Source organism: Linderina pennispora, assembly GCF_002104995.1.
Source record: "Linderina pennispora strain ATCC 12442 chromosome Unknown DL89scaffold_8, whole genome shotgun sequence".
NCBI lineage: Eukaryota > Fungi > Kickxellomycota > Kickxellomycetes > Kickxellales > Kickxellaceae > Linderina > Linderina pennispora.
In genome coordinates, this window is record NW_024468256.1 from 653,501 (window position 1) to 676,567 (window position 23,067).

A 23,067-nucleotide genomic window follows, 5' to 3' on the forward strand; every position below is an offset into this window, starting at 1 on the left:
CTCCTTCGATGGTTTAAAGTCCTCCTTGCGCTTCTGCTTGTTGCGGTGCTTGCCAGACTGTGAGCGCGACCACCTGGAACGATGACGCTGGCTTGCCAGTTTTTGGCATGCTCGACTCGGTTTCGATCTCGATCTTATCGTGGCTACGGAGCTTGCGCAGCAGATTTGGAAAGTTCCTGGTCCGCCGCGATGTATCCGAGAATATACTGCGCGCGTCGCTATGCTTGGATGCGGGACTTTTGGCGGTCGCCCCTGTGTTTCTGGGAGACTCGCTGATAGGCAAGGACATGAACTCGTCTGGGTGCTTCGCAGTGCGCGTACTTGCCCTGGTATCTCTCCGCTGCCGAGAACGCCGCTTCGTAGACTTGTCGGACGTATCCTCCCAGCCAGCCCGATCCCTTTCGCGATCCGATGCTGCAGTCCGCGCTACCTTAGTAGCGGCTTCGGACATGTAGTACTCGATCGCACTGAGGCAGTCCTGCATATACAGGAAGCGCATCAGAATATCGCGCACCTGCGATGTCCAGATCAAGTAGCCTGAGTAAATTAGACAGCGGTGGCGGTACAGCGAAGCCAAAAGATTCTCGACTTGCTGCGTATCGCGGTCCAGGTCAAACGCCCCTTCATCGTCCAGAACTCCCACACCACAGGCGTCGTCAGGATCAACACCCAGGAATCGCAAGCAGCGGTTAATCAGCTTGCGCCGCGCGCCGAGCTCGTAGATGTGCTCTGCGTGTCGCACCATGCGGGCCCGATACTCTTCGTTGTGGCGGTTCGGCGCGCGCTCGAACTCGCGGCTGACCGATGCCAGCTCGTTCTGCTCCAGCTGAATAGCCTGGCCCAGCATTGCCTTGCGGCGCTTGAGCAGAATTGCCTGGGTTGTGCGCGAGTCGCGCATAATCACAGTCGGGTCAGGACCGGTTGGAGCCATGCGCATTATCTGGTTGTTGGACATTGTCTGGTCAACCAGAACGCTGGCCTGCCGCCGAACCTCGTTCAATTCTGGATTGCCGACCTCCAGCGATGTGCGTGTGGGCGATACTACATTCAGTGTCTGCCGGGAATTGCTAGCTGTCAGTCTACGCGTACGCGATCTAGCCAATTCAAGAAGCTGGAACGACGACTTGTACGTCATTGCCGATAGTGGGCTCTTGATATCGCTGTCAGGGTCGCCGAGCTGCGGCATATCGGCCACCTGCGGCAACTCGCCTGGTGAGAGCGCTTCGTTGGGGCTGACCAGTGGACGCTGCGCTGCGGCACTGCTAAGCTGCGTGAATGTGCGGCCATTGATGGGCACTGGCTGTACGGCTGTCGTGGGACTAGCCAGCTGGAACGGCGATTTCGGGTTCACCGACTCGTTACTACCCTTAACACCACCGCTGCCGCCGTCATGCGATGTTTGGCGCGACAGACCCCAGGGCATCGATGGGTACCGTTTGTGTGCTGGAGACGCTCCCCCTGCAAGGTCCTCATCGACACTGCCGCCGCTACCAGACATGCTTGTGAGCTGTCGAGACAGCAGGTTTGGCCGCTTCGCCTCGCTGCTAGCACGCGACCGCGTCGAGCTGACACTCCGCCTCAACAACTGCGTGCTGGGCTCAAGCAGAATAGGGATGGTGTCGCCCTTGAGAGTGCCTGCTGCAACCTTGGGCGACGTGTTGCCCTGACCGTCTGTCGACTGCCGTGGCGATGAGTGCGCTGGGTTGGTTGCGTCAAGTACCTCATCAACAGTCTCGTCAAACTGCGACCACTCGGGCCGCTGTGTAAAATACACCATCCTCGGCGACCACAGCACGCTGACGATGCTCGGGCTGTTGAACAGGGCCTCGCCCAGATCCAGTTCATTTAGGTCACGGATACTGGTGGCCGAAATCCAGCTCTTTTCAAACACTGACAGCCCTGCGCACGAGTCTGGTGTAAACCGTAGCCCATCGATCCGCCGTGTGCGGTCCATATCAGCAGCACTCAGCGAATGGATAAAGAGAGGCATCGCAAACGACATCTGCACCAGCCGCACATCCACGTAATCGATCTCGGTGCTCGCATCGCCCACGCCCCACCGCAGCGCCTGCGTCTCGGCCGGCTTCTTGGCAGTCTGCCCTTTCCGCGACCGTATCCCGCCCAGCGATGAAGAGTCAGGTGTGGTTGGCCGTGTCTGGGACATCGAGTCCTCTTGCTCGTCGGCCACATGCAGCGTAACAGAACTCTGCTCCATCAGCAAGTTGAACGAAAACGAGTCGACGCGTGCCTTGAGCTCGCGTAGAGTGCCCTCAGCCTTAGCACCAGAGATGGCCGTCTGTGCCGATTGCTGCTGCTGCTGCTGCTGCTTCTGTTGCACACGCCGCTCGATCTCGCCGTAGCCCAGATTGCTGAGCTCTCGTGTCTCAAGCTCCTTGATCTCAAAGTCGCGCTGCGAGTACGCCAGCTCCAAGTTCTTCAGATCCAGCAGCAGTCGCATCGACCGCATGCACTTGCCAAGCTTGTTGTCCGATGTTGTGTTGGCTGGATACAGAGCCCCCTTGCGCACTGGCAGCATCATGCGAGACGCAAACAGAGGCAGGAACTGAAGGATGCTTTCGATAACTGCAGACGTGACATTGATCAAGCACTGCGGCCGCGAGTCGGCATACCTGCTTCGCTGCTGTGGCTGTTGTTGCTGTGGCTGCGGCTGTGGCTGTGGCTGTGGCTGCGGCTGCCTCTGAGACTGGCTGTCGCTGACCACCTCATCCTTGTCGAGCGGGAACGGCGTAAAGAATAGGTCGTGCGAGGCCAGTCCCATGCGATTGCGTCTCTGCTGGCTGCCAGAACCATTCGAATAAAGCACCTGGTCACGCATCTTGCTGGATATCATGCGGTGCAGCGGGGATGCCAACGCATCGTTGTCCTTGGCCATCCATTTGCGCGGTGCTTTGGCCATGACATCGCTGTCCGGCAGCCGTAGGTGTGGGATAATAGAAGCAATAGTATCCCGTGACGGCTGGCTCCTCGACTTTTCGCCGTTGCCCCGTCTAACCACAGGCGCTGGCTGGGCAGTCGACAGATAGAGCTCAGAGAAATCATCCTGCGTCGGACAGTCTGCATCGGTGAACGGACAGCGCAGACTGACCTCGGTATGCAATTTAGTGCTGCGGAACCCAATGTACGCGTCGTTGACGCCGCGCAAAGCCATTGAAGCGGCGTGCTCAGGCGCAATTGGCTGCACTTCCCAGTGGTTACGTCGCAGTCCAGTCTGGTCTGGCGCAATATACGCTGACAGCCCGATGCCAACCCGCACACCCCCCTGCAAGTGAAGCATGATCTTGTGGTACAGCCTGCTGGCGCTGTCGGTGATAAACGTATACCGGGCACTGTTGTCGCGCGAGATATTGTACAGCAGGTTGATGTGCGCCTTTCGCCACGCCTGTGCATCGGCGTTATCAACTCCATGGTGTGCAGGCTGCGTAGGAGCCGGCTGGTGAGACTTTGACAGGTGCGGGATGATATCGTCAATCTCCATGTCGTCGAGGCCCGGCCCGCTGTTCCTCAGCGCACCGTCCTTTATACTCGACGACAGATTCATCGCCTTCAGGATCGCCGACTTGCGGTCGATGATCACAGGCACACCCATCAGGAACTCCTTGCAGCGGATGCGCATAAACTCGCCCTGCGTGGCTGGTGGTGGCACACCGTCCTCGGTTGGCACCGAAAATATGCCCGATCCCGAGTGCTCGTCCCACAGCTCCTTGCCTGGGAATCCCTCGTTCAGGCAGATCCGCACTCCGCCGCGCATCGTCACCAAGTACCCGCCAGTCTTCTGCGTGACCTGGTACGGATCGCGGCCATCCAGGGCTAAGAAGAACATTTGTCCTTTGTCGTTCTGCTGAGTTGCCAGCTGGGCACCAAGAGGCGGTGGCGGCTGCAATTTTATAGAGCCTCCGCTGAACCCACCGGACATAGCCATGCTGATTGGATCTGGCATTGTAGCACTGGTGACGGGCGCGGTCCTGGGCGGCTCAGGCATGCGCGGGGCATTGACCACTGCCATCCGGCATCTAAAATGCATACGCGAGCGGAGTTTGTCCCACCACGACAGTGCTGGGCTGACGTCGGCGCTCTTGGACGTTGCTGTCTCGAGTCGCTGCATCATGGCTGAGATCACCGGCTGGTAGCTAGCACCCCATGTCGACATGATTGGCAGTGGCGGCAAGTGCGTCGACAGCGCCTGGCCTTGCAGCATGTGCATTTCGGTCTTATCCTTTGGCTGTGCCTGCGAACATTAGGATGGACATGGACGTGTAGATGCGCGGGAACTGCAGCGATTTGGACACATACCAGCCGACATGCTTGGCCTGGACCCCCGAATCCCGAGACCGCGGGCCAACTGGAACGTAGATGCTACGGAGGGACCGCTCTTGCGCCGTGCGCTCAGCAATGATAAAGCTGGCGCTGACCTCGACTCCTCCGAAGAGCTCTTCATAGTTGGCATCGGGGTTATGCTTTCTACGCGATGTGTCGGCTCGGTACGGATCAGGCACACTAAACAGCGGGAACGGGAAATCGCGCAGCTGCATTCGGATCTCGCCGCATTTCACCCTTAACCGTGTTGGCACCAGCGTGGACCATTTGAGTTTGTGTGGCGTGGTCGGATCCAAGTACCGGAGGTAGCTCTCGATCTGGTCAAACTCCAGTAACGACAAGGGTGTATCAATGGATACCCACACGGGCGACATCGTGAATCTTGCCAAGGCCACTGCCGGATGCGTCCACGATCCAGGCACATAGTTGTATGGTGGTTTGGCATGCGTCCCGCCGCACTCTTGCTCGCGATGGTACTGACAATCATCGGGCGGCATATCAAGGATCTCCTCAAAATGCATCTCACGACACACGGTCTCACAGCCAGTTTCCGCAGGCGGTGGCATCATCTTCTCGCGAATTGCTTTGACCCACAGCCGTGATTCAACCTCACGAAGCCTCTGCTCGGCTGCCGCAATCTCAGCATCCACCGACTCGCGCATTTTCTGGTACGGGTCGGGTGGAGGGCCCCGGCTATCGGTATCAGTTGGTATGTCATCGTAGTCGCTGTTTGCTGCCGAGTCTTGGCTGATCTCACTCTCCAACTCCTGCTCTGGCAACGATGGAAACGACCTTGTGCCAACCGAGTCGACCGCTTGCTGCTGCGTGTCGCTAGGGGTTCGCCCACGCTGTCTGATCTGCGACGGCAAGTCCTGCGCACTGGCCGACGCCTCACGACTGCTTGCGATACCTGACACGGCATGTTTAGCAACCTCTGCCGCGCCAATAGTATGTGCCCCAGTCATTTTTGGCCGCTGGGTGCTGGTCTTAGACATAGGTGACCTGGCGCCATGGCTCTTGGGCGTCGACCTGCGCGACTTCGACCCATGAAGATGCCCACCGAGCTTGTGCTTCGAGCGGCTCGACGATCCCGCTGCTGTCGAGCTGGCCCGCTTGCCCAGCCTCCTCTGCCGCTCCAGCTCATTCTGGTGCTTCTTTGCATACTCTTGCTCACGCATCTCACGAATCTCCTTTGCCTTGGCCTCAAACGCCTCGAGCCGATTCAGTCGCTCCCGCTGCTCCCTGAGTCCTGCACGATAGATTCTTGTCAGCGCAGTCTCGAACGGGTCGTCGTGCACAAGCATGTTGAATTCGGGGCCATGGAAATCAATGGTCGGGATATCATCGGCCACTAACAGAGTCGGAGGCGGGGCTGGCTTGATGCCGGTCATCGATCGCAGCGGCGGCGGGGCATATGTCCGCGGGTTACCAAGCGCAGCCAAAACCATCTTCACCGTCGGCTTGCTGCTCAACGCCGTCTCGGGGAACGGTAGCGGTGGGTGGCACGTCGATGTGGACTTGCGTGCAATGCGCTTACACCCCTTCTGCATCAGAATGTATCCGTCAATGGTCTCAGCCATATTATACCGATGGCCGATGGCCATGGCTGCCTTTTCAAACACAACATCGATCTTGTCGTACGTGCTGTTGCGTCTGACCCCCTGCTGCGCACCGAGCTCTGCGCACTTTGCCTTACGTGGGAGTCGGAAGTTGATCGCACAGACATCCATCGACAGGAGCGGCTGCCAGTTTGTGCGGTGGAGCCGACCGAAGGGCGTCGACGAACCATACAGAGTCATCAGGGGGCCCTTTATCGCAATCACTGTATCATTATCGGTGCCCTTGGTCGACTTTTGCATCGTCAGCTGGGCCTTAGGCACCTTGAGCTTGAGACGCGGGCTCTCGTGCTTGCCCACGTTCTCGTTATCTTCGTCAAGACCCACCGGCAGACTCTCCAGCAGGCCTTTGTCGAGGTCACAGAATATGGGCGACACCAGGTCTCCATTCAAGTGAAGCACTTCTGTGTTTATAGAGACCAGCATGTCGTCGGGCGGCGACGGCGGCTCCACTTGCGTAGCCATCCGGAGCGCCAGCTTTTTCCGCCGATGCCAGTACTTCAAGTGATGCATAAACACCGCCCACCGGTACACGGAGCTGACGCTAGCCTCGCCGCGGAACTCGGTGGTTGTCAAATCGATAATCATACGACTGCGGTGCGGCGCCAGCTTGCAACTTGAAAAGTTGAACACAGGCTTCAGCAGCACAATATGCGACTGCACTGAGTCAGGTAGGGATCCACACAGATCGGCAGAGCAAAAATCGTCCGGCACCAGCTGGTCAGCAATATCATCCCGCGCCATAGCCGGCGGCACGGCTGACAGCATAAACATTTTGGCACGATCGCAGTCGAGATTCAGCGTAATTCTGGCTGCATCGGGTCGGAACCCAAACTGGTGTGGTGAAGACAGCGATCCGCCATTGGCACGCACATCGAGGTGGCCAGAGCTGAAGCTGAACTGAGTCCCATGCTCGATGCCGCTGCGCACATCCTCCTCGTTATCGCATGCCAGGACCGTCCACCGCACATGCTTGAACGCAACACGCAGTGTACCTGTCATGTTACGCCGCCGCTGCTCAATCGGAGGCATCGCGTACTTGCCCTCGCCGTCGCCAGCCCTGGCCTCTGCAGGCTCTGGCTCGCCGGTGTTATAGCTCAGGCCAGCGAGTCGCGTGAGTCGCGTCACTAACCACAAAGGCTGCATGGCTAGCCACTTGTTGAAGTCGTATTCACGCAGCATAGCTGCCACTGTACTCAGCTTGAGGTCAATGTCAGCATCCACACGCGGTCGCAGCGACAGGTCAGCAGCTGGTCCTAGATGCAGGTCCACCGTGCCATTGCCATGAATGCCGTGAGTGACCTTGAACAAGCGCCGCTTTGGCTGATGAGCTCTCTCCTTTTCCTCTTCCTCGGCCACCCCACCCTGCCTTGGCTGGCTGAGTGACTCCCACGCAGCAGATATCGGGCTGGTCTCAATGCTGAAGCAGATGTGGGGCATTAAAACCAACAGCGGATCAACCAAGGGCTGGGTTTGCCTGGATGTTGGCGGTGTCTCCGCAGCCTGGCTCGGGTGCCGGCTCAGGGTATCCTTGCCTGTTGCAAAGCTCTCGTCACCGCTGCTGTCTGAGGAATCGACATCATCTTGCTGGTAGTGGCTCTGTGGATCAAGCAGGTTGCCCATGACTTGCATCCGGACACTCGGCACACGGAACACAATTGCCTCATCCCTGTCTTTGCTCTTGGCTGTTGTAGCATGCGGCACAAACGGACGTATACCGTAGACAGCATGGTCAACAAAAATGCGAGCCTGCACATCGGCAAACACCATGTTGGCAAGCGCATGCATGTGCAGGCTCGTCCGGTGCCCATTGCGAGTGGTGTCCTGTTCAGAATGGCTGCTGAACCCCTGCTTGACAATCTTGGCACGATGCACTATATGTGCAAACCACGCTTTGGTCTCGTCGACGGCCAGCTGCGTACGCAAGTCCATCGAGAGCTCGGGACGATCCAGCTTGATCTCGAAAGTGGGTTGCGGGCTCGGCATGTGTGACAGATCTTCAGACAAAAACGCCGACATTTCACCACTCACTGCCAGCTTGCGCAGCTTGAATCCAGGGCATTCAGGAAGCAGCTCTTCGGCCCGCCTGTCGGTGGTCATTGAGGGGGTGCGTAGGGCTGTGGCTTGCACGGTGCCAGTCGACAATTTGAAAAACGCCGTCGAGTCCTTCGATGGCCGTGTCTCGTGCCCAGCAAACTCGTCCCGCAACGCCTGCATACTGGCTGTGCTTTCAGTCCACACCGAATGCAGATCGTCACCACTGCTCGATCGCGAGTCTGCCGCAGACTCTGAGTACTGCGACATGCTGGTTGTTGACGCCTTGCCATCGCTAATGGCTGCCCACGAGTACCCAGCTGCCACCACCAAGTGCTTCTGCCGCCACCGCAGCATGCCTGGCGCAGTGATAACCAGGCTCTCGCCGCGGGTGTCCTTGGCCAGCGGCAGGTCAAACACGATCTCAGAGGCTGTCGCCTTGACAGTATACCGCTCGAGCCTCAGCTTGCTCAGCAGTTCATGGAGCTTGAACAGCATGTGGTTGACGTGCTCGCGAGCGTGGCTCACGTCATGGCTAGCTCCACTCGCTGCCTTCACTCTGGCCACAGCTGCTGCCGCTACATCCGCCAACGTCGGCACGCGCTGGCTTTTCGGCGGCGGTGTCTCTGCTGGCTTTCTGTGATCATTGCGATACTGCCTGATAATACTGGTTAATTGCGACCGCACAGCACCCATGCTGCGCAGGCTGCTGTCCTGCGAGGTTCGCGCAGTAGACACTAGAGCCATCAAGATTAGCTCGTCGAGCAGCGGCTCGATGATACCAGCGCGGATGTGCGTCTGTCCAAAAGCGATCGTATGGCTAACGCGCTTGGGCAGGCCCCAGAAGGATGTTATGACGTCGTTGCGGATCGTGCATGACCGGCAATTGAGCGCAGGCCCACGCTCATGCGGCTTGCCGTTATCAGCGCCTTTGGCCGGCAACATATCTTGCATGACCATCATCTTGACCAGTTCCCATCGCGAATTCATGTGCGTCTGAGCGCCCTCAATGCCGGGCAGCAGTCTGATATCGCGAATCGCTACAGCCAGGGTTGAGTTATATGTGGCGCCCTTGTCACGCCGCTGGCCCGGACGAGCAGCAACCGACGGCACATTCTCCAGGTCACTGTCGTCACCACCAGCATTCTCAGCCTGCTCGGCGCCGACAGCTTCAGATTCTTGGCGCCTGCGGGATTTCAAGGCGCGGACCAGCCAGTCGATAATGTTCCTGACTAGCTCGGCAATTCCGCTCGGAATACTGCCTAAAGAGTTCTCGCGTTTCGTTTCTGCCCACACCATGACATTCGACACGTGCAGCGTGATGCCATGCCCAGCACGCGCCAGCTCATTGCTGTGAACCACCATCAGACTTACGTCTGTAACCGAGATGTCGACCCAGTGCGCGAACAACGACGCAAAATAGGCATACGTGCGCAGAGCCGCGGATATTCGACCAGCCAACTTCGCCGCCATCTGCCGTGTCTCGCTATCAAGGACATGCACATTCTCCCTGTCCATTGGCTTATCTTTGTTTGCAGGCTCTTCGGCCTCATCAGCCTTGTCAAGCCAAAATGGCTGCTCGCTCTGACTCGGCCCGATCAGCCCTGGTGCCTGTACAACAAGCTGCACTCGGATCCCCCGCGCATACACCTGCAACCGCTTTGATAGCCCATTGGGCACCCCATCGCTGCTGAGCTCTACCGTGTTGCCGCTGGTACTTGACGAGTTCGGCGGCTGCGACATATCCACTGACGGTCGTGGTGTAACATCTGTTGATGGCACAGGTGTCTGCTCGCCACTCGTTGCCGCCGACACACTGGTTCTTCTCGATGAGCCTATACGCATCCGCAACCTGGTCCACACGTCTCTGACACTCCTGCGCAACCGCCTCATGGTGCGGATATCAATACCAACCTTGTCAATGTGGATCACCAACTCCATAGAATACTTGACGCGCATCGACAACACCAACCCCGAGAATCCGGTCCCGTCAAAACTCCGCGCGTCTAGGCCAAACCGCGCCAAAAACAGCCGGATCGGAAAGCTGGCAAGAAAGTGCAAGATACGGAGTCCCGCAAAGTACACCCCCAGGCTGAGGACATAGGGGTGCAAAAAGAGTGTCAGTGCGAGCTCGGGCACCCACGGCTGCCGCAGTGTCTCGCGAATGAAAGACCTGTCGTCTATGAACCGCCGTGGTACCGGTAGTAGTATCGAGGTAACCACCACCAGAAACGATACGAATAACGGCGGTGACCTCATTAGCCCCTTTTACTATGAATGTTTGTTGAAATGTTCTGTTGCTTTACCAGCTGCAAGAGCAAGAATGCGGAGTGTGAAACAACTGAATTGGAGGTGCAATAAAAAAGTAGTGATTTTGAATGAGAAAAGGAAAATCAAAGTAGAGGCGGAAAGGCTGTTTAAAAGCTCAATTGTTTGTGGAGCCCTTTCGTCACTTGCGCATTTCTCAGAGCAAAATGCACACCATGAGCAATGGCATTGGCTAGGTTTTCAGGCAATGCTCAGGTAAACAGAAACAGCAGGCTCGTAAACAATGTGTTCCCAAAACCGATTTACGCATCGCCTCGGATTGCTGCAACGAACCCAATCTGGGTTTTCTCCCCGCAAACCCCAGCCCTCACCTTTTGTCGACAATGCACTGCACTCTTCGCCTCGCTACTATTGCTGCTACAAAGCCGCCCCCGCTGTCCTTCCAGCAATTTATCCAGCGCGGCAAGGTCATCGCTATGTACCGCAAGTATATGCGGCTAACCAAGCGAATTCCAGACAAGAACGACAAACGTGAGATGCGCCAGTGGATTCGCGGCGATTTTGACCGTTACAGGTCAGAGACAGACGCTCAGAAAATCGAAGTACTGCTGGCCCAGGCCACACGTCAGTACAAGGAAATGGAATCAGGGATGTTCTCCATGCTGTGATACAGTAAAAGCGCATTAGAATATATAGGAATCGCATGCTTTGAAGACCTTGTATGCCTTGCTAGAATGTATCTACTTCATAATCTCATTCGATACTAGTTGGTTTGGAGCTATATTATTTCTCGAGAATCAGTAAGAGAGGCAGGGCCAGGTCTTGCTGCTTCTCCTAGGTATCAGCTCTGGCAGCCTCTGTTGGAAGTAGCTTGTCAGATCTCTCCGATGGGTATAGGATATCCTCAAATGCCAATGCGCGAGAGTCATCATCGCGATGTCACGCAGCGCCACTGCGTCTAGCCCGAAAGCAGGTGCTGCCACTATAGCAGCTGGTTTCCGGCTGCACAAGCGTAATGGAACAGATATCAGCATGAGACTGCGGGCTTTATGATGTGTTCTAGCCAGTAGTCACTTCATACGCTTGGAATGTTTCATAGAAGCGAGACTACACCCAAGGTCAATTCTGAGCGAGCCTTGCGCTCTGTGCCCATCTACGTATGATAGGTAATTGATTTTCAATATTCGAAATGAACAGGACATATTTAGAACCCACTTTATTTTTTGTTCACATGCACTTGGGAAACGCCTGCTTGTTTGACGGGGCCATGGCAAGCTTGATCTCGGTATTGCAACGCTGCATCCGCCCTTCCGAAACCTTGCAACCAGCCTTATTCCACCTGGGCAGCTCGCTGGCAATAACCTTGGTCGGATTCTCGCCAGCGCTCAGGCGTCTGGCCAGGGTCGAGGACTGGGCGCCACTGCAGCCAATGTTGAACACCCACGACACAAGCGCGCCTCACTGGTTCTGGTTGAGCTTGGCCTTGCCATTTAAATACTTGCCCAAGCACGTGTACTTGGGGATGTCGGATCTGGGCAGTGCCTCACCATTTGCCTTGGTCAGCGGGTGTTGGGATCTCAAGATCCGATTACTGTGAGCCACATGGCTTTTCATCCCGCTGTTTCCTCTTTCTTTTTATTCTCACTTCCTTTTTAGCTGTGCCACCCGAAGGAGGGTATAAAGCCTTTGCGCTCGCCTTTCTCTCTTCTTTTCTCTTTAGCCTGTACACACCACTATAATCTTTGACTCTGGCACCTTCTGTTGGTATCACGCTCACACTACTAGCGCGTTTCTGGACTGAGGTATCACCGCTTTACGGCTCATTCGGAATCCGCGCTGCACGAAAAATACACACATTCACATATCAGGTATTTTTCGTTATTTACCTTGTGCCTTTACCTTGTGCCTTTACCTTTCTCGCCCCACACCACCCACCGTGCACTCTAGACTTACAGCACCCATATAACCGTTGACAAGGTGGGCAGCCTTGAAAGAGGATATGGTAGGAGAAAAATAGTATTTACATTTCTGAACAGGAAGTGTATATATGATATAGCAGTTTGCAGTACTGCTTGAGATAGCGAAACCATGAAACAGACATGAATGCAGATCACCAACCACAGGTTCTAAATGGTATATACGTGTAGATATGAAGACATTGCGTAAATCAGTATAGATGAGAGCGTCTGTAGGGGCATTTCCAGCCTTCACAGCACCGAAAACGACGATAAAGAGTAGAGTAGTGATATGGAAGGATCACCCGTATGTTTATGGATATTTTAATTTCGCAGTAATCTGTCATGTCGTAATCGGTCCACAGTTGGACCACGACAATGGTTACACATCAAGGGGTTTTATTTGTCTTCCTTTTTTTCTTTTACTTCTCTTCTCTTCTTCGTCACATGCCGCTGTTCCGCTATCAGGACGGACTGCCCCTGACTATCGCCGGTCAAGTTGTCGCCCACGAATGGATTCGCGGCGATGTACCTGGCTCGCGACGTCCACCAACAGATGGCCGCTGATGTGTATACATCGGGTCTATACGGAAATGGGAACACTGTCCCGTGGTCGCCCGGCAGCCGATAGCAGCAAGTAGCATACTCCGTTTGCCGAAGTCCATCCCGCCGAACGTGTATAAATACAGCCATGAGCAGTGAGCAACTTTTAGTTTTATTGTCTACTTTTTAGTATATGATCTCGTTAAGGAACAGTTCACTGAGTTATATTTCTATTTAGTTTTCCAAAAGATAGTTAGGACCGTTACTGTCGAAGTAGTAGATTACCTCGCAGATTTCCACGAACGAGAGAAAAGAGCTTGGTAGTTTACTATTTCACTAGGATATCTGAATTTCCCGCGATTATTATTATTATTATTATCATTATTATTATTACCGTTTATTCACGGATATTCGATTCAAGCAAGACCAACGACTACAATGTCCTTCATGACCGACCCAGACAGTGCTGGTGATCGACTCACTGATCAAGCCTCTCCTTCACCCCTTTTAAACACCACAAATCAACGGCTTGAGGGATGATTCTCTCGAAGAAGCGCCTCAAATCCGCAATGGTCCAGTGGCTAGGATCCGACGCTCTCACCGTCGTGGCCGGGGTTCGATTCCCCGTTGCGGAACTTTTGCTTTTGCCATCCTCACCCAATCCGCCGGCAGTCCACACTTGCCTTTCTTTTTGCTGAACCCATGCCACTGTTTGCTCAGTGACCCTGTCTGTATGCTACTCTGAATGGTTGTGCTAGCTCTTATACTTGGCATTATCACCACATCGGCTAACATGAGGTTTACTGATTCTTTTTGTTACCCTTGATGTGTTCAATTAATCAAAGCGAACCCCAAATGACCAGTGGCCTATAGTCGCAGCGTCTAGAGTGTGTTTATTCAAAGATGGGAGCCATTTTGGTGCAGTAAATGTCCTGAATCCAATATCGCTGGCATACTCAACAATGATGCAGTGGGCTGTACCACAACTAGTAGGATTCCTGCCGCTAGGAGCGGGCAAGAACTATTTATCTATACCCGTTGCGAGTGAAGAATCCTTAGCTATGCCACCCACCCTTGGCTGGCACCGGCACTCAAAATAAATCAACCGCCTGGAGAGCAATCTAGGAGCCCCTGTTGCTGGATACAGAGCTGTGGGGATGCTGGCTGCTTAGAATATGAAAGTCTTAGATCAAATATCGACTAGGATGGTAAACACTAGAACCCAGAAATACAGCATAGGATATACTTCAGTGATATTTAGTAGTACCTAGGATCTGCATTTACTATATAGGCTTTGTACTTGAAAGGAATATCATGTTTGAAATACATAGCACAATCGTGAGAGTCCACCAATCCAGTCCATTCTTAACTGGATAGTCTAGGTTCCTAATTCACTCAATAATGAGCTAGTGTATGCAAATGGATTGGAACAAGATCTGCAGGCAGCCATTGAGAACACATTGTACTGTATATTTCATCCTAATTCCTAGATCCACGCCACAGTGCTTACACAAGGCTGTAGTGGCTGCGCTATATAGCTTAACATACGCTAGTGTAGGCATAGGCCTCAGCAGTTTCCTTACTGTTGTAGGTCTAGAGCACACGGTAGGTGGTGTAGGGCAAGAGAAAAAGAAACAAGAAACGAGTAACGAAAAATACCATATGTAGATATGCTCGTAATTTTCGTTTTTAGTTGGAACAGATCTTCGAAACAGCGGCGAATCGGTCCAAGAATATGCTGGTAGCGTGAACTAGGTATCAACAGAAAACGAGAGAGCCAAGTATTATATTGGTGTAAAGAAGGCTAACGAGAGAAGAAAAGAGGAAAGAGGAAACAACGGGATGGAAAGCCATGTAATTCACAGTAACCGGATCTTGGGATTCTAACAGCGGCTGCGCACCACTAGCTCATAGCCGGCAGATTTCGGGTTGCCTAGGAAGCGGGTCAGAACCGAGGAGGCCACATGTAATCTGGTACCACCGGCAAACTCTGTCTTGGGCAAACATGGTCGCAGCGGATGACCTACTACTGGTTTTGGCTATCACAATGTGGGACGTGGTTGATTGTGGTATTGGTGATGGCCATGATAAGCAGAGGCATCATTGGTACTGACCTTATGGCGTAGTTAATGGCAAAGACGATGTAGTGACCTGGGCATAAATAAGCAGCTTGTTATATGTCCAATAGTTCCTGTTCCATCGACAGCCTATGTATCCCTGTTGAAGCTAGTGTGATTTCCAGCTTGTAGAATAGGTTAGTTCCCGTTTATTGCGTTTGTCGCCTACATTTAGTGCTGGCAAAGCTGTCCCAGTGAGGCAAGGTGGAGCTCAGTGCATCCCACTCAGCATCGGCGAAGGTAGCCCGGACAGTGATAGAGTCTGGGGCATATCTCGTGGATATGAGTGGGTAGTACTGAGAACCAGCTATATCGGAGGTTGTGAGTAAGTGAGAAAAGTGGAGCAGAGCGTATCCAGTCTGATGGCTGGACCGGTCCCACAGAGTATGGAAAAGCAGGACAATGAAAAGGGCGATACATACTTTATCAGGTCTGATGGTTGCCAAACAGGTAGGTCCGTGGTACCTGGATATATGGTATCTCAGCAGATTGCTTGAGACTAGTCTGCTGCGTAAGCAAGTGGACACGGCGATATCTAGGTATTTTTCTCATGCTGCATAAAGCTCCATCTTGTCTAGTAGGCACAATTTATTGCGGCGTCGGCCATGAATCACCAAAAGTCTAGCATACCCGACTCCACACATCCATAAAAAGCGATTATACAATAACTATTCCTGCGGTGGGCTGCTGCCAGGGACAACTTTGATGGGTGTCTCTCCGGGGCAGCATGAGCCAGGTAGACATGCGCCGTTGCGGCACGATAGCAGGCAAGGGCCAATGGTAGCGGAGGACCGTCTGGGTCTACCCGCCGGGCAAGTGGGCTCGGCAACATCCTCGTCCTCCGCCATAATAGCAACTCTGCTGAAAATAGAGCCTTCGCGACCGTCAAACTCGTTTGTATCCTCGTGGGTGCTGTTGGCAGCCTTGGTTGTTGCCACTGACACCGACTGGCCGACGACGAACTCGGGCTGGATCGTTGCTGAGTGGACACCATAGCGGTGCATAACCTGTTTGACATGTGCCGCCACTTCCATGTACACACAGTCCATATCCACGTTGGCAGGGCTACGTAGCAGGTCGCGCGACGAACGATGTGTGACAAGACGCGCACTCTTGGTTTTCTTGTCGTGATGGTCGTGGCTCTTTCCGGCTGCATTGCTCTCGCCCATATCAACCTCGCTTGACGAGTTGCTGTTGTGGATGCATTCGTACGTGGTCGGTCGGTCAATCAGTACATGCACTGACGACACATACTTTGTGTCAGACAACTGCCACACGTGCAGATCGTGGATGTTGAGTACGTTTGGGATCTTGCGCAGGTCATGGCGCAGGTCTTCTAGGTTGATGGTGTTGGGCACGCCGTTGAGCAGAATAAACGACGCGCTCTTGACTAGGGGCAGCGTCACCGCCACCACGAGCGTGTTGATCAGAATTGACATGGCCGGGTCAAAGTAGTAGCGCCAGTGGCCCTCCGCCTTCCAGATGACCAGGCCACTGATGATAACCGCAATGTTGGTAATGCAGTCGCCAAACACATGCACCCACACACCCTGCATATTGAGATGGCCGCCACCCTGCGAGGGGTCGTGATCATGATCGTTCTGCCCGGTCTTCTTTCCGTGCGAGTGGTCATGGCTGTGGTCGTGGTTCTCGTTGTGCTTGTGTGTATGCGGGCGCGCATCCTGAGAGGCTCCGGGAACGGCATGCCCGCTGCCATCGGCAAGCGACTCGATCTCAGCGTTCTTGATCTGGTTAGCAGACTTGATGATCGCCTGCTGTGTGTACGCTGGGTGGGGAATACCAATGATGGACTTGTTGTCAATGGACATGTGCGACAGCTGCGGCGTGCTAGCACCTACGCCCTCGGCCTGTCCTGTGGCCTCGATTGAGCCGTACACCGGCGGACTGGTGATCAGAATGTCCTCTTCGCCTACCAGCGACTCCTCATCGCTGTGGCTGTGCGAGTGACTATGACCATGGCCGTGGCTGTGGCCGTGCCCGTGCTCGTGGAACAGCGCTAGACCCATGATGTTGAAAGTAAGCCCGACGCAGCCGACAATCATGACCAGCTTGGGGTTGCGCACCTCTACAGTAATCCAAACGAAAGAAGAGCGTTTAGCGATAAGAAAAACCGATCTGCTGTGTTGGCAACGTCGTTCTCAGTGTCACTTGCCTTCGATCTGGACGAACCGCTGGATGGCATCGATGTAGATGGTGAGGCACAGACCGAGTAGCAAAACACCGTTTGTTAGTGCGCCCAGAATCTCCGCCCGCTGCCACCCGTACGTGTTATTCGGTGTTGCCTTGTCAGACTTTGCCAGCTACACATGAGACTTGGTTTTAGAGATTTCCCCAGCAACACAGGCTAATACTGAAAAGAGCCGTAATGCCTGCTTATTCTGGGCTAATAGAGACAGTAAACTCAAACCTCACAACTTACCTTGATAGCCCACAGCGCGATAACCATGCCAAGAACGTCGTTTAGCATGTGGAACGAGTCGGCCACCAGCGTAATTGACCCAGCGAGGATTCCGACGATGAGCTCGATGAAGAACATGCCCGAGCTCAGCGACAGCATGATGCCGACCTTGGCCGAACGCGACAGCTTGACCATGATTGCTGCCAATAAGAAATGTGTCTAAATAGAAGAGAAATGCGCTTGTCCCGGGAAGCAGGTTCAGGAAAGGAAAAGCGTGTAAAAGGGGCGGTTTAAATATACAGCAGGGAGGTGAATGGAATAGAGGGTTGGGAATAGGTATTAGAGGGGGGTGTCGAAGGGGAAAGAAAAGAAAAGCAGCAGTGGCAGGGAGGGAGGGGTGGCTTTTAAGAAGGGACGGAAGGAGAGTCAGCGCCAGCTTTTTTTCTAACACCATGAGATCAACTTTTGTACAGCTTTTTTTTTTTGGACATCGGACTGAGCCTTTTTTGTCAGAGCGGCCAAGCAGCGCCTGCCGACCATGCTCCGCGCAGTGCAATGGGTTTCGGTAAGTCCGAAATCGCCTTTTCAGGGGGCGCAAGGACAGTCCGGCAAGACCGCCAGGCTGCCAACCCCTCAAACCAGACCTGAAACCAAGGCAGCTGCGAGCAGAGTGACTGATATTTTATCCGGCTCGCCAGAAAAAACACAGCACCTGGACCACTCTGAAATCTGTTTATGCTCCCTCACACTGCCTCGATGTTGCACATCCACGACGTTAGCCTCCTGACAATCCCCTTGCCAATGCTATTTCAGGACAGCGGGCGAATGATCTGTCCTAGCTGGTCTTGGAGCATGCAGACCAGCTGCTCACCACGGAGGGGTCCACGAATAGGGCATTGAGTTCGAGCAGCACAGATCAGTGCTGTCATGAAGATTCAGCACAGGGCTTGGAACACCATTGTCGTTGCCGCACTATAGCACGTCAGAGCTATGTTTTCAGTAATGGCCAGGGACGGACATGGAGTAGGGGGTGGAGAGGCTTTTGAATATCACAGTACATTGTTTGCAGGATGCTTGCAACAAAATGAAAGCCGGATACACCCGCGCATATCGACATAGGCTTCCGTTCCTTTGCATGCCAGCACCAACAAAGAACGAGGCAGCCACTGCATATAGTGAGGTTTGTCTAAGCCTTTCCTACTCGTCCTACCACCACATGCGCCCATCCACAAAAGATTGCCTCTTTCTCCCAGCCAGAATAGAATACCCATGGCCAGAAATGTGACCAGAGCTGCAAGGTGATCGGCACCTAAAACGGAAGTACGCATATAAATCATATCTCTAGCATTTCCTTTCCACGCTCTAGGAACCCAAGCACCGCGGTTCAACCTTTCTTTTGGGATGGCTTGCATTTTTGAAATAAATCTATTTGTGTTGGGGCAGGGGACATGAGCTGCAAACTTGTGTAGGGGAAGAGGAGAGGGATGGGGATGTCTATTTGGCGTGGTTATATGCAACAAATGTATTCTATGCCTGGATTAGTCATTGCGGCAAGGTCGGTGTCCATGAAGATGGCGTTGTGAGCGGGCGAGGTAAGGAAGCTGTGAGAGGAAAGAACAAGGGCGGGAGAGAAGAAGGGAACTGTAACAGTCGGCCGATGTAGGGCGTAGCCCTGCGTCTTGTTTAGAAGTTATCGATGAGGTTGTCAATCTGCTCCTCGGACGGAGGGCTCGGTCGCCACTCGGCGTTGCTGACAGAGGACTCGACGTAGGCGGCGGTGAACATGGCTATATGCTATCAAAAGGAAATGGCTGTGTAGAGCGGCGGAAGGGATATGGAGATGAGTGAGCTGTAGGTAAGTTTGCAGCCACACCCGCCACACCCAGCTACTTTTATATCCGCAAGGTCCTCGGCGACCATGTGTGGAAGGGCCTAGACAGCACATTTTTGGTGCTGCAGATTGAAAGATTGAATTCAAACTACACGAGGCAGTCCCTTTGCACAGCGAATCCGTTATCCTGAATTCCAAAACGATCTTCACGACACCTGCCTTACCTCTCTTTGGCCACTCCCTCTTGTCTTACGAATAGCGAGGCATGGAAACAGTGGCTGAGAAATCTGTTTCTCTTTTTGTAAATCTCTGAACGAGTCCTTAGTAGTGGCCCGAAAGAGAGTGGGCCAGGACGGGCCAGCGCGAGCAAGAGAAGGAAAAAGCGGATGCAGTCAAAGTACTGCTTTCTTTTTCTTTTTTCTTGCAGCATACCGAGATTTTCAAAGTTTGTCTGGTTCATGGTTGGCCTGTGGCGAGTGTGAACGAGGGATCCACATCTACGCTGTGTAGAGGGGAAAGCTGGGAGGTGGCGAAAGCAGTTCGCAAACATTTGTTCCTGTTTGCTGTGGCACAAGGCAGCGTACCGCTGGGTGCTCAGACAGGCTTCCTCATGAGGGATAGTATGCCAATGATCGGCAAGCACGCTCGAAAAAGTGGGAGTAGGCTTTTTGCATGAAGGGGTTCTCGTTCACGCATATTCTTTCTGGCGGATCCGTTCACATATGCACCGATTTAATTAGGAACTCGATTACAAAGAACGGTTTCTCTTTGCAAGGTGGGGTGCATATACTGGTGGGTTGCGGATCCCAGTCATCCACGTAAAGTGAATGTAAAAGACGCTGACAGGCGGTGACGTTGGCTTGATACAAGTAGAGGCATCTAAAAGGAGGAGCGGAGTCCCTGCACATGTCCCACCATGGCAGCATAGTCTACATACAAAAACTGGTTCTCATGGAGCGGATTGTATTCTTCCCAGGTGTGATAATCCAGACCACAGTATGCACGTGATTCGCCATATGTTCCGTGTGTTATATGGGTGCATACTTGTCCAGAGTCTGGCAGAAACTGGTTGAAGGCCCTTGAATTATATTTCTTCAGTCTCTGCCACCGAGATGTGCGAAGATGTCGCCTCCCCGAAGGTGGCCCGCCATTGCCATGAAGTATAGCCTTGTTTTCTGGATAGCTGGTCGAGGTGAGCATGTCTTGCAAGCTGCCGCTCTATGCTGTGTGGAACACGCAGGCTAATGGCAGGGTCTTGTGTTTCAGAGCCCCAGCAGCTGCGCCAGAGCGCCAGCGCGGCTAATCCAGCAGGAATAGGATTTAATCTGTCATTGGAAAAGGTGCATGTGATTGATTGTGAGCTGCGTTCAGCCAAAACGGGCTTGCGGAGCACAGCAAACCCCGCGGTAATTTCCCGCAAACACGGCTCTCTCCTATTCCTCGCCCACTATCACTTCGCCCTGTATATTAGCTCCCTCCCTTCCATGATGCTTCCTGTTGACACGATTGATGAGCACATAGCCACAGGCATCTCTTTTGAGGCGCGTGAGCTTTACGACACACAGCGGGCTCCAAACTCGGCATATATCCGCACGTTTTTGACAGACTACCTTGACGATACAGCCAACACACTACGTGCACTGAGGGCGAGCCAGGGTGACGGCGGAAAGACAATTGACCGTATAGCGCAGACGCTGGGATGGCGTGAAACCACCAAAGTCTACCCGGGGAAGAGGCAGAGTGTTGGCAACTTATTAGTAGACAAGCAGGGGCGTGTGGTGGTTAATGCACGCAAGCGGTCATTGACAAGCACAGTGAAGGCACGGGCAGTGGAGACTCTGGAAGATGCCCGGCTGATGCTCAAGGCTGTCTACGACACACACAGGGCTGTCGCATCGGCGGCTGTTGTCGTGCCACTAGAATCTGTGTCTCTGGCACGCATCAGCATCGATGAGATCCGGCTGATTAACGAGATCGCAAGGACGCACTACCCGGGCCTTGTCGGGCATGTTTACTTGACAGCCAGCGCGTCAGTAATGCTGGAGCACTCGCGGCGGTACGTGCGGGCGTGGGGGCTTGGTGCGCCCCAGGCAGAGCGGCTGACGCTGGTGCTTGCTGACGAGCTGGCAGTCACGCCGATCGACGATTTCATGCGGGATCCCCCAAAAACACCGCATATGCACAAGCACGAGCCAGCCAAGACAACGCTGGATGACTTTGTCAAAGGCCAGAGGCAGCAGCAGGGCGGAAACAGCGCTGGAGCTGAGACCGAAGCAGACGAGTTCCACTCGGTTTACTCGGACGCTCGCGAGACAAACACCGACCCAAGCGGGATTACCGCGGATCTCCAGCGCCGCACCTCGTCCCGCGGAAGCCGGCGACTGGTGTCGTTGCCAAGCACACCCAGCCTCAGCAAATTCCTCGACCAGCCAGGTGGCCGGCATAGCGCGCTGGTCATGTCTGCACTGCCCAAGGACGACAAGCCCGATGAGCTGGATACGGTCAGCAGCGAAGAGGCGGAGAAGAGCGACGAGGCACGGCGGTTCGGCTCAATGACATCAATCCAGCTCGCGTCGCTACAGCGTGCTGTTCAGGGCGTCCAGCGCATGCTGTCGTCGATCGGCGACAACATTGGCACGGCGGACTCGCAGGCAGTGCTGGATTCAGCCAAGAGCAAGCTCTCGCAGCAGACCGATGTTTTGATGTCGACGGTTGCGGCGCTCAGCTTTGGTGTCTCGCTCATGGAGAACAAGCAGCCGCCGACATCCAAGGCCTTTTATATTGCCAGTGTGGCTGGCAGCCGCAAGGACCCGAATGGCTCGACGTGGCAGTCGTTCCTCAGCCGCGTGCTGGCGGTGCCGCTGGCGCTGCTGTTTGGGCGGCCGGGCAGCGCGGTCAAGATCATGCGGCTGGTTGCCAGCAGGGTGGCCAGGGTGATAGCCCGGCGGGTCAGGGGGCTGCCAGGGCTGCAGACGATTCTGATGCTCGCCTACAAGCACCTGCGCGTGTATGCCATGGTGTGCTGGACCGGCGCGTTTCTGCTGTACCAGGCCAACGCAGCTATGATATGGTCCAACCTGACAGCGCAGTGGAGCCGTGGGATCCGGATGTGAAGCCTGCAGCTATTAGTAATGGGCTTAATCGATTTTTAATACCACTACTTCCAGATCGGCTGTGATGTGGCTCTTTGCAGGCTGCACGGCGGGCCTGCTTTCTTGCCAATCGTAGAAAGGACGCCGCGGCCACAGCCCCTGCCATCGATTGCGGCGGTTTGTCATCAGCCCTCTCAGCTGGTGTAAGCAGAGGCGTATTTACGGAGGCAGCGATTGGTCATCACGACTGTAGATGGGTACAAGTCACCAGTGGAGGGCCTGGATGGGGCCATGGTCAGGCTTATAAACACCACCAAATTGCGGAGTCGCCAGCTTCATGCTATCTGGTCGCAAACAATCCCAGGCGCAACGCACGTTTTTTAGCGATTCCCCCTCTCTTCCGTTCTGTTTCTTTCAAGATATATAAACTCCAACTGGCTTCCAGCATTGTTCGCTTTTTTAAGAGCCTTCCATAAGCCAGCTTTTGCTTTCTTATCTTCCACACAGAACGAGTACGGGTGAAACAGAGTTAAACAAGGCACTGGACCTAGAACCTTCCGCCTGCTCTCCTCCGCCCACATCCAATTTTTATACACCAGCAGCCTTTCTTTTCTTTCATCATGTCGGCCCACATTATTAGCAGCCATGACCTCGATGCCGCTGCGACTGCTGTAGCAGCGACTCCAGCCGAAGCAAGCATCGGCCTGTCACACCAGGCAAAGTCGCACTTCAACGCCAGCCTCGACAAAGCCCTGAGCATCCTCAAGCAGCAAGACTCGACGGCACGCGAGGGGAGCACAACGCCCATCAACTGGTCGTCGGCCGATACAGAGGCCGGATCCACGGCCTCTGCTGCC

The 23,067-nt window shown here is 54.3% G+C and overlaps 6 protein-coding genes and 1 non-coding gene across 7 annotated transcripts; 3 read left to right on the forward strand and 4 right to left on the reverse strand.

Annotated features, from left to right (window-relative positions):
• The first annotated feature begins 10,621 nt into the window (after window positions 1–10,621).
• On the forward strand, window positions 10,622–11,089 carry DL89DRAFT_268218 (uncharacterized protein). Its single transcript, XM_040887842.1, has one exon. The coding sequence runs from the start codon at window positions 10,637–10,639 to the stop codon at window positions 10,919–10,921; it is 285 nt and encodes a 94-aa protein (XP_040742938.1). The 5' UTR covers window positions 10,622–10,636; the 3' UTR covers window positions 10,922–11,089.
• DL89DRAFT_173226 (uncharacterized protein) lies at window positions 10,987–11,443 on the reverse strand. The gene has a single exon (XM_040883817.1). It carries the CDS (start codon window positions 11,285–11,287, stop codon window positions 11,051–11,053), a length of 237 nt encoding a protein of 78 aa, XP_040742939.1. The 5' UTR covers window positions 11,288–11,443; the 3' UTR covers window positions 10,987–11,050.
• A 37-nt stretch (window positions 11,444–11,480) lies between these two features.
• DL89DRAFT_224341 (uncharacterized protein) lies at window positions 11,481–11,711 on the reverse strand (the record flags this gene model as incomplete). The annotated part of the gene is made up of 1 exon (XM_040884683.1): window positions 11,481–11,711. A coding segment is annotated over one exon (231 nt), but the record flags the coding sequence as incomplete, so codon positions are not given.
• A 1,603-nt stretch (window positions 11,712–13,314) lies between these two features.
• On the forward strand, window positions 13,315–13,386 carry DL89DRAFT_t96. Its single transcript has one exon. It is a non-coding gene; the product is annotated as a tRNA-Glu (tRNA).
• Window positions 13,387–15,441: 2,055 nt separating this feature from the next.
• On the reverse strand, window positions 15,442–17,674 carry DL89DRAFT_268220 (cation efflux protein). Its single transcript, XM_040887843.1, has 3 exons — window positions 17,309–17,674; window positions 17,042–17,189; window positions 15,442–16,954 (listed from the first exon to the last, which is right to left on the reverse strand). Exons 1-3 carry the CDS (start codon window positions 17,480–17,482, stop codon window positions 15,537–15,539), a joined length of 1,740 nt encoding a protein of 579 aa, XP_040742941.1. The 5' UTR covers window positions 17,483–17,674; the 3' UTR covers window positions 15,442–15,536.
• A 175-nt stretch (window positions 17,675–17,849) lies between these two features.
• Window positions 17,850–18,706, reverse strand: DL89DRAFT_268221 (uncharacterized protein). Its single transcript, XM_040887844.1, has one exon. The coding sequence runs from the start codon at window positions 18,697–18,699 to the stop codon at window positions 18,337–18,339; it is 363 nt and encodes a 120-aa protein (XP_040742942.1). The 5' UTR covers window positions 18,700–18,706; the 3' UTR covers window positions 17,850–18,336.
• Window positions 18,707–20,236: 1,530 nt separating this feature from the next.
• Window positions 20,237–22,531, forward strand: DL89DRAFT_173324 (uncharacterized protein). The gene has a single exon (XM_040883819.1). The coding sequence runs from the start codon at window positions 20,339–20,341 to the stop codon at window positions 22,229–22,231; it is 1,893 nt and encodes a 630-aa protein (XP_040742943.1). The 5' UTR covers window positions 20,237–20,338; the 3' UTR covers window positions 22,232–22,531.
• Window positions 22,532–23,067: the final 536 nt, after the last annotated feature.